We start from the raw sequence: 17902 nt of genomic DNA, 5'->3' as shown, positions 1-17902 counted from the left end.
CCGCTGCCGCCCATGGGGCCTCTCGACACCACAGCCCCCCCGAGAGTAGTTGGTGGAGGAGTAGAGAGTCGGGGGGGGGGAAGAGAGTCGGGGGGGGGGGGAAGAGAGTCGGGGGGGGGGGGAAAGAGAGTCGGGGGGGGGGGAAAGAGAGTCGGGGGGGGGGGAAGAGAGTCGGGGGGGGGGGAAAGAGAGTCGGGGGGGGAGAAAGAGAGTCGGGGGGGGGGAAGAGAGTCGGGGGGGGGGAAGAGAGTCGGGGGGGGGGAAGAGAGTCGGGGGGGGGGGAAGAGAGTCGGGGGGGGGGAAGAGAGTCGGGGGGGGGGAAGAGAGTCGGGGGGGGGAAGAGAGTCGGGGGGGGGGAAGAGAGTCGGGGGGGGGGAAGAGAGTCGGGGGGGGGAAAAGAGTCGGGGGGGGGAAAGAGAGTCGGGGGGGGGAAGAGAGTCGGGGGGGGAAGAGAGTCGGGGGGGGGAAGAGAGTCGGGGGGGGGAAGAGAGTCGGGGGGGGGAAGAGAGTCGGGGGGGGGGAAAGAGAGTCGGGGGGGGGGAAAGAGAGTCGGGGGGGGGGAAAGAGAGTCGGGGGGGGAAAGAGAGTCGGGGGGGGAAAGAGAGTCGGGGGGGGAAGAGAGTCGGGGGGGGAAGAGAGTCGAGGGAGGGGAATTGGGGGAGGGGAGTCGGGGGGGAGGGGAGAGTCGGGGGCGAGGGAGAAGAGTCGGGGCCTAGCGAGTCCTCGGGGAATCAGCGGGCGAAGAGAGTCGGGGCATTAGCGAAGTTTCGGGCCTCAGGTCCTGCTTCTCGGCAACACGTGGAGGGGATGATTCGGGGCCCGGGAGGGCAGAGGGCGGAGCTTGACAGGGGTGGGGCTTGTCGCATGTCTGTCAAAAAAAGTGCAGTACAAATAGTTACTACCAAAAAGACCTCGACTATGTCATCTGTCTTCTCTTTTCTAGAGCCCATATTTTGGATATATCTCCCATTTACAGATGCCCTCCCCAACAAAAACTTTTATGTAGATAGATAGATGTAAAGCAGAAAAAGACTTTGCAAAGTTTAACTAACATCTTAATATTTTTTTAAAAATCTGTTAAACTAGGACATTTTGCTAATCAGTTGTATTACTTTCACCTCCCAACAGAAATACAACACTGTACAACAAAGGGACTTTCTTTGTATCTGATTACAACTGGAAGCAATATGCTTGCAACTGGCTCTGACCAATTTTTGACTCTGCCAGTCATTAATATTTGATAGTACATATGAACATCAAAGCACACAGGATGTCTTTTTAACATTTACGCAGAATGTGAGGGGTTGCAGATCCTCTTCTGTTATTTGAAGGGGCTGCTCCACTATGTCTGGCTGTGCTTCAGTCCCACGCTCCTGATCTTTGGCCACTTGGTGCGGTCGGGAGTGGGCAGGTCAGAGGACCTCCTTGTGGGTTTGCTCCTAGCCTCGGTGGCCACTAACAGGTCTAGGCAGAACGCGATCGATTGGGGTTCTCCCTTCGGCTGCCTGTCTCTCTTCTGTGGCGATGACCGCGCTCGGATGTTCATGGAGAGGGAGTACACGGTGTCCACTGGTATGCTTGAGACGTTCCGTGACCGTATGGGCATCGGAGGCACTGGAGTGTGTTGTGGAGAAAGGGAACAAAATTATAATTTGATAATTTTTTATTTATGTTAGTTTTGTCATCATTTGGAAGTTGTGTTTGTGCCTCTGCAAACAGGAGGCACTGATGGTTTAAGTGTTCCCGTTTGATGATTTATTCATCCTTATTGATTAACTAAAACAAAGAAAGAAAGACTTACAGTTATAAAATCATAGAATCATAGAAATTTACAGCACAGAAGGAGGCCATTTCAGCCCACCATGTTTGCGCCGGCCGACCAAGAGCTATCCATCATAATCCCACTTTCCAGCTCTCGGTCCGTAGTCCTGTAGGTTACGGCACTTTAAGTGCACATCCAAGTATGTTTTAAATGTGGTGAGGCTTTCTGCCTCTACCACTCTTCCAGGCAGTGAGTTCCAGACCTCCACCACCCTCTGGGTAAAGAAATTTCCCCTCATATCTCCTCTAAACCACCCCCAATTACTTTAAATCTCTGCCCCAGTTGTTGACCTCTCCACCAAGGGAAACAGGTCCTTCCTATCCACTCTATCCAGGCCCCTCATCATTTTATACACCTCAATCAGATCTCCCCTCAGCCTCCTCTGTTCCAAAGAAAACAGACCCAGCATCTCCAATCTCTCCTCATAGCCAAAATTCTTCAGTCCAGGCAACATTCTTGTAAATCTTCTCTGCACCCTTTCCAGTACAATCATATCTTTCTTGTAATGTGGTGACCAGAACTGCACACAGTATTCCAGCTGTGGCCTAACCAGTGTTTTATACAGTTCAAGCATAACGTACTTGCTCTTGTATTCCATGCCTCGACTAAAAAAGGCAAATATTCCATATGCCACCTTAACCACCTTATCTACCTGACCTGCTACCTTCAGGGATCTGTGGATCTGCACTCCAAGGTCCCTTTGTTCCTCTCGACCTTTCAGTGTCATACCATTTAATGCGTATTCCCTTGCTTTGTTAGACCACCCCAAATGTATTATCGCACACTTATCCAGATTGAATTCCATTTGCCACTGTTCTGCCCACCTGACCAGTTGATTGATATCTTCCTGCAGTCCGCAGCTTTATTCTTCATTATCAACCACACAGCCGATTTTAGTGTCAGCTGCAAACTTCTTAATCATAACCCCCACCATTCAAGTCCAAGTCATTGATATATACCACAAAAAGCAAGGGATCCAGTACTGAGACCTGCAGAACCCCATTGGAAACAGCCTTCCAGTCACAAAAACACCCATTAACCAGTACCCTTTGCTTCCTGCCTCTTAGCCAATTTTGGATGCAACTTGCCACTTTTCCTTGGTTCCCATGGGCTTTTACTTTCGTGACCAGTCTGCCATGTGGGACCTTATCAAAAGCATTGCTAAAATCCACATACACCTTTCTAAAATCTATATAGGTCCTTTCACGACCATCGAACATCCCAAAGCACTTTACAGCCAATTAAGTACTTTGAGGTGTAGCCATTGTTGTAATGTAGAAAACGCGGCAGCGAATTTGTGCACAAGCAAGCTCCCACAAATAGCAATGACCAGATAATCTGCTTTAGTGATGTTGCTTGAGGGATAACAATTGGCCCAGACACCGGGGATAACTCCTCTGCTCTTTTTCGAAATAGTGCCACGGGATCTTTTACATCCATTGGTTTAATGTACGTCTCAACTGAAAAACAGCACCTCCGACAGTGCAGCATTCCCTCAGCACTGCCATGGAGTGTCAGCCTAGATTTTTGTGCTCAAGTCTCTGGAGTGGGACTTGAACCCACAACCTTCTGACTCAGAGGCGAGGGTGCTACCCACTGAGCCACAAAAGAGTTGAAGCATGGTGGCGTATTCAGAAATGCACACATATAACCTTCTTGTGCACCCATATGTATTTCCTGCTTGAGTTGGAAGGTCACGACAATGCCTCCTAGTCTGTGCTGCTGGGGCCACCGGTTTGTTAATGCTGGCAGAATATTAAATAGCACGGGAAACTGAGAAACAAAGGAAGCCATTCTACAAAAGCCTTACATTTTCACTGTATCAGCAGCAGCACAATGCTTTTTTTATGAATCCAGCTAAGGCGGAATGGTGGGTAGACAGAATGACTTGTATCTTGTCCATTTAATTGTCTCGATGCCGCCTTAGTCTTCTGCAGTGCAGCATCATACAGGAACTCTCCCCTCCCTTGTGACATAAAAAAAAATAATCACCACTCAACACATCACAGTCTTAAGAAACAAAAATCAGTTAAGTTATATACATAAAATTGAGTGTGTGTATATATATAAAATATACATACACACACACACACACAATAGTTTTAAGTATATAAATATACCTTAAAGGTTTTCTATTAAAATAGGGAATTTTGATTATATTACTTTAAAATTGTATATAGGTATACACACGCACACACACACTATATATATATATATGCAGATAGATAGAGAAACATTTTATATATATATAGATGTACACACACACATACACATATAGATATACACACATCATATATATATAGATATACACAAATTATATATACACAGATATACACACATTATATATACACATCACATATAAATGTATATATACGCACATCATATATACACATATAGATATACACACATTATATATACACATATAGATATACACACATTATATATACACATCATATATAAATATATGTATATATATGCACATATTATATCTATATATATATATATATATAGACATTTTATATATATTTATATACACATTATATGATATATTCAGACATTATATATACATACATTATATATACATACACGTACGTTATATATACATACATTATATATACATACACGTACGTTATATATACATACATTATATATACATACATACATACATTATATATAAATATATGCACAATATATATATAAATATATGCACACATTATGTATATACACGCGCATTACAATTTTGTGTGTGTGTGTATAAGACTGTGAGGTTGTCACCTGATCCACACGCTTTGTATTTGAACCACTTGTATTCCTACCTCTTTCTCCCCAGCCCACCTTTTTTTCTGGCTATTTGGGAAGAAAATATTCTGCTTTTGCTTTCCACCTGCTGGCGCGGTGCACGCAGCGCTTCCTCGTTTCATACAAGGAAGGAACTGTGGCAAAAAAAGAGCAACATCACATACCACACACACACACACACAGGGAGGAGAGGAAGGACAAGTGTATCGCTGCGGGACCCGAGCGAATGCAAGCTATCTGGGTGACTCAGGATAGCGTACTGTTCGTACCATTCGCTTTGTCGCGTAGCAGGTACATAAAGGGAAGGAAAAGGAATTAAACGCGTACACAGACACACGCAATGGCAGAGGAAGACGCCGGGCAGGAGACCAACCTCGGGGCCTACTCGCCGGTAGATTACATGAGCATCACCAGTTTTCCCCGGCTGCCTGAAGACGATGCCGGCTCCACCGACAATGTCCTGCGATACCGCAAAGAGGATGATTCGTCTCTCTGCGACCCAGACACGACAGGTTGGCCATAATATTGCAGCAACAGCGATATATTTATAATATATACATTGAATTACTGTTATTTATAATTGCACACATATATATAGATTTATTTATTTATATATATATATAATATTTATCTATTTATATATATTTAGAGACCAGTCTTTTTTCTAATGCTTTAGAGGTTTTTTAAATTTAGGGGTGGGGATAATGCGGGTAACAGATTTTAAAATGTAAGATTATAGTTAGGTGGAAGACATTGCAATCGGCAGGGAAATTCCTGCCTCCCTGTTTTGACACCACCTTCTCCAGAGCTGCGAAATTAACCCCTTTGGAGCCGTCGGCCTGCCTTGTGTAACTCTGCGTGGCGCACTGCTGGTTGAATTAACCTGGGTAGTAATTAGCTGCTACCTGTCATCAGGAAGTCGATTATTGTTATGCCATCCAATGGGAAGATAGACATACTGAAATAATAACTGCCGATGTTTGAAATACCTAGCAGGCGAATCAGCATCTGAAAGGGCCCATCAAACCCATTGACTGTCTCTTTAAATGCCTCCATAGAATCTTATCACAGAATGGTTACTACACAGAAGGCGGCCATTCGGCCCATCGAGCCCATGCCAGCTCTCTGCTAGCCCCACTCCCCTGTCTTTTCACCATAGCCCTGCAATTATTTTTCCTTCAGATACTTATCCACTTCCCTTTTGAAGAGGTTTAGGCAGGGAGTTACAGAGCTTGGGGCCTAGGCAACAGAAGGTACGGCCACCAATGGTGGAGCGATTATAATCAGGGATGCTCAAGAGGGCGGAATTAGATGAGTGCAGACATCTCTGGGTGGGAGGCGGGGGGTTGTGGGGCTGGAGGAGATTACAGAGATAGGGAGGGGCGAGGCCATGGAGGGAGTTGAAAACAAGGAAGAGAATTTTGAAAGATAGGATTGAGTCTGCCTCCAGTACCCTTTCAGGCAGTGTATTCCAGATCGTAACCACTCACTGCGCAAAAAAAGTTTTTTCTCACATTGTCTTTGGATCTTTTGCCAATCACCTTAAATCTGTGTCCTCTAGTTCTCGACCCTTCTGCCATTTGGAACAGTTTCCCTCTATCTATTGTGGCCAGAACCCTCTTACAACACAGAAGGAGACCATTTGGCCCATCGTGCCTGTGCCGGCTTTTGAAAGAGCTGCCCAATTTTAGTCCCACATCCCAGCTTTTCCCCCATAAACCTGCAGATTGGTCCTCTTCAAGTACATATCCAATTGCCTTTTGAAATTTCCTCTGGAAGTTGCTTCGACCAGCAGCCAGTTTCCTTGATCTATTGGCCACACTGTGTTTAGCAACATGTGGCTATGGAATTTGTTGTGGATTTGGTATTTTTAATCAGAAGATTCAGAATGGCTGGCAGGTGGGTTTGCAGGCCATTCAAACTAACTGGTCCATGCTGGTATTTATGTTCCACACGTGTCTGCTTCCACCTCACCACATCCAAGCCCATCAACGTAATCCTCCAACTCTCTTCTCCCTCATGTACGTATCCAGTTTCCCTTTAAATGCATCTATGGTATTCACTACTGCTGGTGGTAGTGAGCTACACATTCTAATTACTCCCTGGATAAATAAGCTTCTCCTGAATTCTTTACTGGAATTATCCTATTATCCTATTATGTCCTATGCAGAGGGATTTGGGTGTCCTTGTACGCAAATCACAGAAAGTTAACATGAAGGTACAACAAGCAACTAAAAAGGCAGTTTATTTTTTATTTGTTCATGGGATGTGGGCATCGCTGGTAAGGCCCTAATTGCCCTTGAGAAGATGGTGGTGAGCCACTGCCTTGAACCGCTGCAGTCCGTGTGGTGAAGGTGCTCCCACAGTGCTGTTAGGGAGGGAGTTCCAGGCTCTTGACCCAGCAACAATGAAGGAATGGCGACAGTAACTAGCTGTTACCTGTCCTCCGGAAGTAGATTATTGTTATGTCATCCAATGGGAAAATAGACTTCCTGAAATAATAACTGCCGATGTTTGAAATACATAGCAGGTGAATCAGCATCTTCCAAGTCAGGATGGTGTGTGACGTGGAAGGAAACTTGCAGGTGGTGGTGTTCCCATGTGCCTGCTGCCTAGGTGGTAGAGGTCACAGCTTTGGGAGATGCTGCCGGAGAAGCCTTGGCGAGTTATTGCAGTGCATCTTGTAGATGGTACACACTGCAGCCACGGGGTGCTGGTGGTGGAGGGAGTGAATGTTGAAGGTGGTGGATGGGGTGCCAATCAAGCGAGCTGCTTTGTCCTGGATGGTGTCGAGCTTCTTCAGCGCTGTTGGAGCTGCATTCATCCAGGCAAGTGGAGAGTATTCCATCATATTCCTGACTTGTAAATGGAAAGGCTTTGGGGAGACTCTCGCCACAGAATACCCAGCCTCTGATGTTAGTCTTTATTACAAGGGGGTTGGAGCAACATTCCCTATAAGCTGTGCGGCAGTACGGCTCTCTGCCAGCCCTGTGCAACCTGGGACCGTTTTTTTTTGTTAAGTTTTGCGCATCACAAAACTGTGAATGGGCCGTGCAGTCCCTTAGAGACCCAAAAAATAAGAGGGTACATTGGGTTTGAGAATAAGAGTAAGGAAGTCTTGCTGCAATTCCATCGGGCTTTCATGAGATCACACCTGGTGTACTGTGTACAGTTTTGGTCTCCTTACCTAAGGAAAGATATACTTGCCTTAGAGGGGGTGCAACAAAGGTTCAGTATAATGATTCCTGGAATGAGAAAGCTGTCCTATGAGGAGAGATTGAGTAGAATGGGCCTATATTATCTGGAGTTTAGAAGAAAGAGAGGTGATCTCATTCAAAAATCTAACATTTCTTAGAGGGCTTGACAGGGTAGATGCTGAAAGACTGTTCCCCTGTCTGGCCAATCTAGAGTTAGGGGTCATAGACTCAGGATAAGGGGTCGGCCATTTAGGACTGGGATGAGGAGGAATTTCCTCACTCGGAGCTTTGGAATTCTTTACCCCAGACAGCTATAGTTGAATATATTCAAGATGGAGATCAATAGATTTTTGGACACTAAGGAACTCGAGGATTATGGGGATAGGGCAGGAAAGTAGAAGATCAGCCATGATCTTGTTGAATGGCGGAACAGGCTCCAGGAGCCATATGGCCTACTCCTGCTCCTATTTCTTATGTTTTGTTCTTATACTTCTCTCCCGTGAGAAAAAGAGTACATATCCAATTTCCTTTTGAAAGTTATTATTTAAATGGAGAAAGATTGCAAAGTGCTGCAGTACAGCGGGACCTGGGGGTACATGTGCATGAAAACACAAAAGGATAGTATGCAGGTACAGCAAGTGATCAGGAAGGCCAATGGTATCTCGGCCTTTATTGCAAAGGGGATGGAGTATAAAAGCAGGGAAGTCTTACTACAGCTATATAAGATATTGGTGAGGCCACACCTGGAATACTGTGTGCGGTTTTGTTTTCCATATTTACGAAAGGATATACTTGCTTTGGAGGCAGTTCAAAGAAGGTTCACTAGGTTGATTCCGGGGATGAGGGGATTGACTTATGAGGAAAGGTTGAGTAGGTTAGGCCTCTACTCATTTGAAATCAGAAGAATGAGAGGTGATCTTATCGAAACGTATAAGATTATGAGGGGGTTTGACAAGGTGGATGCAGAGAGGATGTTTCCACTGATTGGGGAGACTAGAACTAGAGGGCATGATCTTAGAATAAGGGGCTGCCCATTTAAAACAGAGATGAGAAATTTCTTCTCTCAGAGGGTTGTAAATCTGTGGAATTTGCTGCCTCGGAGAGCTGTGGAAGCTGGGATATTGAATAAATTTAACACAGAAATAGACAGTTCCTTAAACGATAAGGGAATAAGGGGTTATGGGGAGCGGGCGGGGAAGTGGAGCTGAGTCCATGATCAGATCAGCCATGATCTTAATGAATGGTGGAACAGGCTCGAGGGACCATATGGCCTACTCCTGTTCCTATTTCTTATGTTCTTATGAAAGTTGCTATTGAATCTGCTTCCTCCACCCTTTTAGGCAGTGCCGTCCAGATTATAGCTACTCGCTGCGTTCAAAAAAATTTTTCCTCCCTCTCTTGTTCTTTTGCTAAGTATCTTAAATCTGTGTCATCTGGTTACTGACCCACCCACCTTGGAAACTATTTCTCCTTATTTACTCGATCAAAATCCCTCATTCCTTAACATTGTGACTGCTTCAAAACATATTGTTGCTCTCTCTCCGTAGCATAATTAGAGCCAGGCCATTCAGGGGTGATGTCAGGAGGCAGTTCTTCACACAAAGGGTAGTGGAAATCTGGAAAACTCTCCCCCCCTACCCCCCCACACCCACCCCCCCAAAAAAAAAAACAGTTGCGGGTAGGGATGGGTCAATTGAAAAGTTCAAAACTGAGATTGACAGCTTTTTGTCAGCAACTGAAATAAGGGTTACGGAACCAAGGATGGTTGAGTTGAGATACAGATCAGCCATGATCTAATTGAATGGTGGAACAGGCTCAAGGGGCTGAATGGGCTACTCCTGATCCTATTGCCAAATCTCCATACTGCTACAAGATTATTCTGGACAACGGGAACAACGGTCAATGATTTTCCTCTACCAGTAACTGTTTATTCTGATCTCCTCCACGACATCCTCCATTTTAACCTCAAACACTAACTATGAGGATCTGCTGGATCCTGTTTAAGGATAGAGAGCCCCCCTATCACCACCCTCCCTGCCCCATGCTCCCTTCTCTGTTTCACATCCCATGCCAGAAACTGGGCTCTATAGTGCTGCTCCCTAGAGTGCCAATATACATAGAGGTTTACAGCATGGAAAGAAGCCATTTTGGCCCATCGTGTCCATGTCGGCCAACAAAATCCTACTTTCCAGCTCTAGGTCTGTAACCCTGCATGTTATGGCACTTCAGGTGCACATCCAAGTAATTTTTAAATGTTGGTGAGGGTTTCTGCCTCTGCCACCCTTTCAGACAGTGAGTTCCAGACCCCCATAACCCTCTGCATGAAGAAATTTCCCCTCAAATCCCCTCTAATCCTTCTAGTAATTACTTTAAATTTATGCCCCCTAGTTATTGACTCCTCCGCTAAGGGAAATAGGCCCTTTCTATCCAGTTCATCTAGTTCCCTCATAATTTTATACACCTCAATGAGGTCTCCCCTCAACCTCCTCTGTTCCACTGAAAACAAATCTAGCCTATCTAATCTGTCTTCATAGCTTAGATTCTCCACACCCGGCAACATCCTCGTAAATTTCCTCTGTACCCTCTCCAGTGCAATCACGTCCTTCTTGTAATGCGGTGACCATAACTTCATGCAGTACTTCAGCTGTGGCCTAACCAGTGTTTTATACAGTTCAAGCATAACCCCCCTGCTCTTGTATGCTATGCCTCGGCTAATAAAGGCAAACATTCCGTATGCCTTTTTAACCACTTTATCTACCTAGCCTGCCACTTTCAGGGATCTGTGGACATACACTCCAAGGTCCCTTTGTTCCTCTACACTTCTCAGCATCTTACCATTTAATGTGTATTCCCTTTCCTTGTTAGCCCTCCCAAAATACATGACCTCACACTTTTCTGGATTAAATTCCATTTGCCACTGTTCTGCCCACCTTATCAGTTACATATGAACATAAGAAGTAGGAACAGGAGTAGGCCATACGGCCTCGCAAGCCTGCTCCATCATTCCGAAGGGACGGGTGATGGCCTCCATTGCCCTCAGCCTGTAGTCCTTACTACTAGGGGGATCAAGGGGTATGGCGAGAAAGCAGGAATGGGGTACTGAGGTTGCATGTTCAGCCATGGACTCATTGAATGGCGGTGCAGGCTCGAATGGCCTACTCCTGCACCTATTTTCTATGTTTCTATGCTTCTATTCAATAAGATCATGGCTGATCTGATCATGGACTCAGCTCCACTTCCCCACCCGCTCCCCATAACCTCTTATCCCCTTATCGTTTAAGAATCTGTCTATTTCTGTCTTAAATGTATTCAATGTCCCAGCTTCCACAGCTCTCTGAGGCAGTGAATTCCACAGATTTACAACCCTCTGAGAGAATAAATTTCTCCTCATCTCAGTTTTAAATGGGCTACCCCTTATTCTGGGATCATGCCCTCTAGTTCTAGTCTCCCCCATCAGTGGAAACATTCTCTCTGCATCCACCTTGTCAAGCCCCTTCATAATCTTATACGTTTCGATAAGATCACCTCTCATTCTTCTGAATTCCAATGAGTAGAGGTCCAGCCTATTCAACCTTTCCTTATAATTCAACCCCCTCATCCCCGGAATCAACCTAGTGAACCTTCTCTGAACTGCCTCCAAAGCAAGTATATCCTTTCCTAAATATGGAAACCAAAACTGCACGCAGTATTCCAGGTGTGGCCTCACCAATACCTTATATAGCTGTAGCAAGACGTCCCTGCTTCAATGCAGCGCATTTGGAAAGCAGTGACAGGATCGGTCCAAGTCAGCATGAATTTATGAAAGGGAAATCATGCTTGTCAAATTTTCTAGAATTTTTTGAGGATGTAACTAGTAGAGTCGACAAGGATGAACCAGTGGATGTGGTGTATTTGGACTTTCAAAAGGAAGCAGTTGAGGCTGGCTCATTGAATGTTTTCAAGTCAAAGATAGATAGATTTTTAAGCAATAAGGGAATTAAGGGTTACGGGGAGAGGGCGGGTAAGTGGAGCTGAGTCCACGACCAGATCAGCCATGATCTTATTGAATGGCGGAGCAGGCTCGAGGGGCTAGATGGCCTACTCCTGTTCCTAATTCTTATGTTCTTATGTTCTTAAAAGGCTTTTGACAAGGTCCCACACAAGAGATCGGTGTGCAAAATTAAAGCACATGGTATTGAGGGTAAGGTATTGACATGGATAGAGAACTGGTTGGCAGACAGAAAGCAAAGAGTAGGAATAAACGGGTCCTTTTCAGAATGGTAGGCAGTGACTAGTGGGGTACCGCAAGGTTCAGTGCTGGGACCCCAGCTATTTACAGTATACATACAATATACATTAATGAATTAGATGAAGGAATTGAATGCAATATTTCCAAGTTTGCAGATGGCACTAAGCTGGGTGCAGTGTGAGCTGTGAGGAGGATGCTAAGAGGCTGCAGGGTGACTTGGACAGGTTAGGTGAGTGGGCAGATGCAGTATAATGTGGATAAATGTGAGGTTATTCACTTTGGTGGCAAAAACAGGAAGGCAGAATATTATCTGAATGGCGACAGATTAGGAAAAGGGGAGGTGCAACGAGACCTGGGTGTCATGGTACATCAGTTATTGAAAGTTGGCATGCAGGTACAGCAGGCGGTGAAGAAGGCAAATGGCATGTTGGTCTTCATAGCGAGAGGATTTGAGTATAGGAGCAGGGTGGTCTTACTGGAGTTGTACAGGGCCTTGGTGAGGCCACACCTTGAATATTGTGTTCAGTTTTGGTCTCCTCATCTGAGGAAGGACGTTCTTGCTATTGAGGGAGTGCAGCGAAGGTTCACCAGACTGATTCCCGGGATGGCAGGACTGTATATGAAGAAAGATTGGATCGACTAGGCTTATATTCACTGGAATTTAGAAGAATGAGAGGGGATCTCATAGAAACATATAAAATTCTGATAGGATTGGACAGGTTAGATGCAGGAAGAATGTTCCCGATGTAGGGTAAGTCCAGAATCAGGGGTCACAGTCTAAGAATAAGGGGTAAGCCATTTAGGACTGAGATGAGGAGAAACTTCTTCACTCAGAGAATTGTGAACCTGTGGAATTCTATCCCACAGAAAGTTGTTGAGGCCAGTTCATTAGATATATTCAAAAGGGAGTTGGATGTGGCTCTTTCAGCTAAAGGGATCAAGGGGTATGGAGAGAAAGCAGGAATGGGGTACCGAAGTTGTATGATCAGCCATGATCATATTGAATGGTGGTGCAGGCTCGAAGGGCTGAGTGGCCTACTCCTGCGCCTATTTTCTATGTTTCTATGTTTCTATACTTCATCCCCTTTGCAATAAAGGCCAAGGTACCATTGGCCTTCCTGATCACTTGCTGTATCTGCATACTATTCTTTTGTGTTTCATGCACAAGTAGCTCCAGGTCCTGCTGTACTGCGGCACTTTGCAATCTTTCTCCATTTGAATAATAACTTGCTCTTTGATTTTTTTCTGCCAAAGTGCATGACTTCACACTTCCCAACATTATACTTCGTCTGCCAAATTTTTGCCCACTCATTTAGCCTGTCTGTCATTTTGCAGATTTTTTGTGTCCTCCTCACACATTGCTTTTCCTCCCATCTTTTTATCGTCGGCAAACTTGGCCTGTCCCTGCTTCCAAATCGTTAATATAGATTGTAAATAGTTGGGGCCCCAGCACTGATCCCTGCGGCATCCCACTAGATACTGCTTGCCAACCCGAGAATGAACCATTTATCCCGATTCTCTGTTAGTTAGCCAATCCTCTATCCATGCTAATATATTACCCCCAACCCCGTGAACTTTTATCTTGTGCAGTAACCTTTCATATGGCACCTTGTCAAATGTCTTCTGGAAGTCCAAATACACCACATCCACCGGTTCCCCTTTATCCACCCTGCTCGTTACATCTTCAAAGAACTCCAGCAAATTTGTCAAACATGACTTCCCCGTCATAAATCCATGTTGACTCTGCCTGACCGAATTTTGCTTTTCCAAATGTCCTGCTACTGCTTCTTTAAAAATGGACTCCAGCATTTTCCCAACCACAGATGTTAGGCTAACTGGTCTGTAGTTTCCTGCTTTTTGTCTGCCTCCTTTTTTAAAATAGGGGCATTACATTTGCAGTTTTCCAATCTGTTTGGACCCCCCCAGAATCCAGGGAATTTTGGTAAATTATGACCAATGCATCCACAATCCCTGCTGCTACTTCTCTTAAGATCCTAGAATGCAAGCCATCAGGACCAGGGGATTTATCTGCCTTTAGTTGATTGATACCTTCCTACAGTCTGCAGCTTTCTTTTTCCTTATCAACCACACAGCTGATTTTAGTATCATCTGCAAACTTCTTAACCATACCCCCTATATTCAAGTCTAACTCATTGATGTATATCACAAAAAGCAAGGGACCCAGTACTGAGCCCTGCGGAACCCCACTGGAAACATCCTTCAAATCGCAAGAACACCCATGATGATTCCTTACATTTACATAACTGAAGCTGACAACCTTAGCCCAGACAACTCAATCATAGTCTTCATGGATCTACGTTTAGCTTCCTGAACATCAGGATGTTTGCAGTGTGGGGTGCAGCTGAGGGAGGGAGAATCACACATCTGCCAGAAGCTGCACTCCTGTTGGGGGTAATAGAACCTTTTGTGAAAGTAGTTAGCAGCATTGAACTCTCCTGTCTGTTGTTCTCTCTCTTTCTCCACTTTGACTTGGTTGATCCTATGAAGATGCTTCGCCACCTGACCTCGAGCTGCCAGTTCTGATGGAGGTTCTCAGCCAAAACTGTCGTTGTTTTCTTTGGAACAGAGGAGGCTGAGGGAAGACCTAATTGAGGTGTATAAAATTATGAGGGGCCGAGATAGAGTGGATAGGAAGGACTTAGCAGAGAGGTCAATAACCAGGGGGCATAGATTTAAAGAAAGTGGGAGGAGATTTAAAGGGGATTTGAGGAGAAATGTTTTCACCCAGATTGTTATGTATGTTTTACCTGCCACCAGAGGGCGGGACTGTCGGAGTCCTAGTGGTCACTGGCAGACACGTGCAAGCCATTGTTATAATATTGGCAGCCATTTTGAATCCTCACTTTGAGAATAAATAAACTGGAGTAAGGTCATGCCTGAATTAGCTCACCGTACTTAGCCTCGTGGAGTTATTCGATACTTAACACAGATGATGGTGGGGGCCTGGAACTCACTGCCTGAAAGGGTGATAGAGACAGAAATCCTCATTGCATTGAAGAAAGTACTTGGATGTGCACTTTGATATGTCCTTACTATACAGTATAAATGCACACGAGGCCCATACTTGAGAGAAGGTCACTCTGTGACCAGTTACCTTTATTACCAAGTGATGAAGGTGGGTGGAGCTTCCCCTTTTATACCTGACAGTCCAGATTAGGAGTGTCTCCCACAAGTTCGCCCCTTGTGGTCAGTATTCTCAAGGTGCACAACTTGGGTCACCTTATACATGGGTTACAATGATAGTTGAATACATGACATCACCTCCCCCTCCAAAGTCTTATTGGGATCACAGGTTAAGTCACTGTGGTGGTTCACGCTCCCTTGTAGAGTGCCTGAGTTGGGGCTCCGGTTGTTGGGCACTGGCCTGAGTGTCTGCTGTTTGCGGTGCCTCAGGCCTGTCCGGACTGCCCACAGTGACTGGGCTCTCCTCCACTTGGTTCCGGTGTTCGGTCACCTGTGGTGGAGTAAACTCTACGTTGTGTTCTTCCTCTGCTTCTTCTATGGGGTTGCTGAACCTCCTTTTAGTTTGATCCACGTGTTTGCGGCAGATTTGTCCATTGGTAAGTTTAACTACCAAAACCCTATTCCCCTCTTTGGCAATCACAGTGCCTGCAAGCCATTTGGACCCTGTAGCGTAATTAAGGACAGAAACAGGGTCATTGACATCAATACATCGCGCCCTCGCATTCCTGTCATGGTAGTCACATTGTGACTGACGCCTGCTCTCAACAATTTCTTTCATAGTGGGGTGTATAAGGGATAACCTGGTTTTGAGCGACCTTTTCATTAGCAGCTCTGCGGGTGGAACCCCTGTGAACGAGTGTGGTCAGGATCTATTGGCCAACAGGAGGCATGATAAGCGGCTTTGTAGGGAATCCCCTTGGATTCTGAGCATCCCCTGCTTGATTATCTGCACTGCTCGTTCTGCCTGGCTGTTTGAGACCGGCTTGAACGCTGCCGTTCTGACATGGTTGATTCCATTGCCTGCCATGAAGTCCTGGAATTCAGTGCTTGTGAAGCATGGGCCATTGTCGCTGACCAAGACATCCGGTAGACCATGGGCGGCAAACATTGCCCGTAGACTTTCTACTATGGCAGAGAATGTGCTTGAATTTAAAAATGGCACACTCAATCCATTTGGAGTAGGCGTCTACTACAACCAAAATCATTTTTCCCATGAAAGGACCTGCGTAGTCCACATGGATGTGTGACCATAGCTTGGCAGGCCAGGACCAGGGGCTAAGGGGAGCTTCCCTGGGCGTGTTGCCCAGCTGAGCACACATGTTATACCTGCGAACACAAAGTTCCAGGTCTGCATCTATCCCTGGCCACCAAACGTGTGACCTGGCAATTGCCTTCATCATGACAATGCCCGGGTGCTCATTGTGAAGTTCTCTGATAAACACCTCTCTGCCCATCTGGGGCATGACTACTCGGTTTCCCCACAGTAGGCAATCGGCCTGAATCGAGAGTTCATCCTTGCACCTATGAAACGGTTTAAACTCCTCAGGGCATGCCCCGTACGTGGCTGCCCAGTCCCCATTCAGGACACATTTCTTAACTAAAGACAGTAGTGGGTCTTTATTTGTCCAGACTTTAATCTGATGGGCTGTCACAGGTGAGCCTTCGCTTTCGAAAGCTTCAACAGCCATGACCATCTCAGCATCATGCTCGGTTGCCCCCTCACTGGTGGCTAGTGGGAACCTGCTGATGCATCGGCAGTTTTCGGTGCCCGGTCTGTGCCGAATTGTGTAGTCATCGGCGGCTAACGTGAGTGCCCACTTCTGTATGCGGGCTGATGCATTCGCATTTATGGCCTTGTTGTCGGCCAAAAGGGACATTAGGGGTTTGTGATCTGTCTCCAGCTAAAATTTCCTGCCAAACAGGTATTGGTGCATTTTTCTTACTGCATATACACATGCTAGCGCTTCCTTTTCTACCATCCTGTAGCCCCTTTCTGCCTGAGACAGACTTCTGGAGGCATAAGCTACCGGCTGTAACTGACCCTTGGCATTGACATGCTGCAACACACACCCGACCCCATAGGACGACGCATCGCACATTAAAACAAGTTTCTTACACGGGTCATATAACGTTAACAGTTTGTTAGAGCACGCAATTTGTTGTGCTCCATCAAAAGCCCTGTCCTGGCTGTCCCCCCAGACCCATTCGCGACCTTTGCATAGGAGCATGTGTAGCGGCTCTAACAGCGTGCTCAATTTGGGAAGAAAGTTACCAAAATAGTTCAGGAGCCCCAGGAACGAACGCAGCTCCATTGTGTTACGAGGTCTGGGTGCTCTCTGGATTGCTTCCATTTTGGACGCAGTAGGTCTGATCCCGTCTGCTGCTACCCTCCTCCCCAGGAATTCTACCTCCGGAGCTAAGAAGACGCACTTCGCCTTTTTCAGTCGCAGTCCTACCCGGTCCAGTCTGCGTAGCATCTCCTCCAGGTTGTGGAGGTGTTCTTCAGTATCGCGACCCGTGATGAGGATGTCGTCCTGAAAAACCACTGTCCTTGGAATCGACTTGAGGAAGCTTTCCATATTTCGCTGAAAGATCGCGGAGGCCGAACAAATCCCAAACGGACATCTGTTATACTCAAACAACCACTTGTGTGTCGTGATGGTGGTCAGCTTCTTCGACTCACTCGCCAGCTCCTGGGTCATGTAAGCTGAGGTCAAGTCCAATTTTGAAAAAAGTTTGCCACCGGATAGCGTCGCAAAGAGGTCCTCCGCTGTCGGTAGCGGGTACTGGTCTTGGAGTGACACCCGATTGATGGTGGCCTTGTAATCACCACATATCCTGACCGACCCATCCACCTTGAGCACCGGCATG

General features: G+C 46.0%; 1 protein-coding gene across 2 annotated transcripts in view; it reads left to right on the top strand.

Annotated features, from left to right (window-relative positions):
- The first annotated feature begins 4807 nt into the window (after positions 1-4807).
- LOC139277091 (glutathione hydrolase 7) overlaps positions 4808-17902 on the top strand; it is a 61307-nt gene continuing 48212 nt past the window's right edge. For both annotated transcript variants that reach the window (XM_070895103.1, XM_070895104.1), the window contains exon 1: positions 4808-5133. In XM_070895103.1, the coding sequence (XP_070751204.1) occupies positions 4962-5133 (172 nt within the window). In that variant the 5' untranslated portion in view covers positions 4808-4961. The remainder of the gene's footprint in view (positions 5134-17902) is intronic.

The sequence above is a fragment of the Pristiophorus japonicus genome, chromosome 12 (assembly GCF_044704955.1).
Source record: "Pristiophorus japonicus isolate sPriJap1 chromosome 12, sPriJap1.hap1, whole genome shotgun sequence".
Classification (NCBI taxonomy): Eukaryota; Metazoa; Chordata; class Chondrichthyes; family Pristiophoridae; genus Pristiophorus; species Pristiophorus japonicus.
The sequence above is the reverse complement of the archived record's forward strand: the minus strand, read 5'-3'. Positions and strand labels throughout refer to the sequence as shown.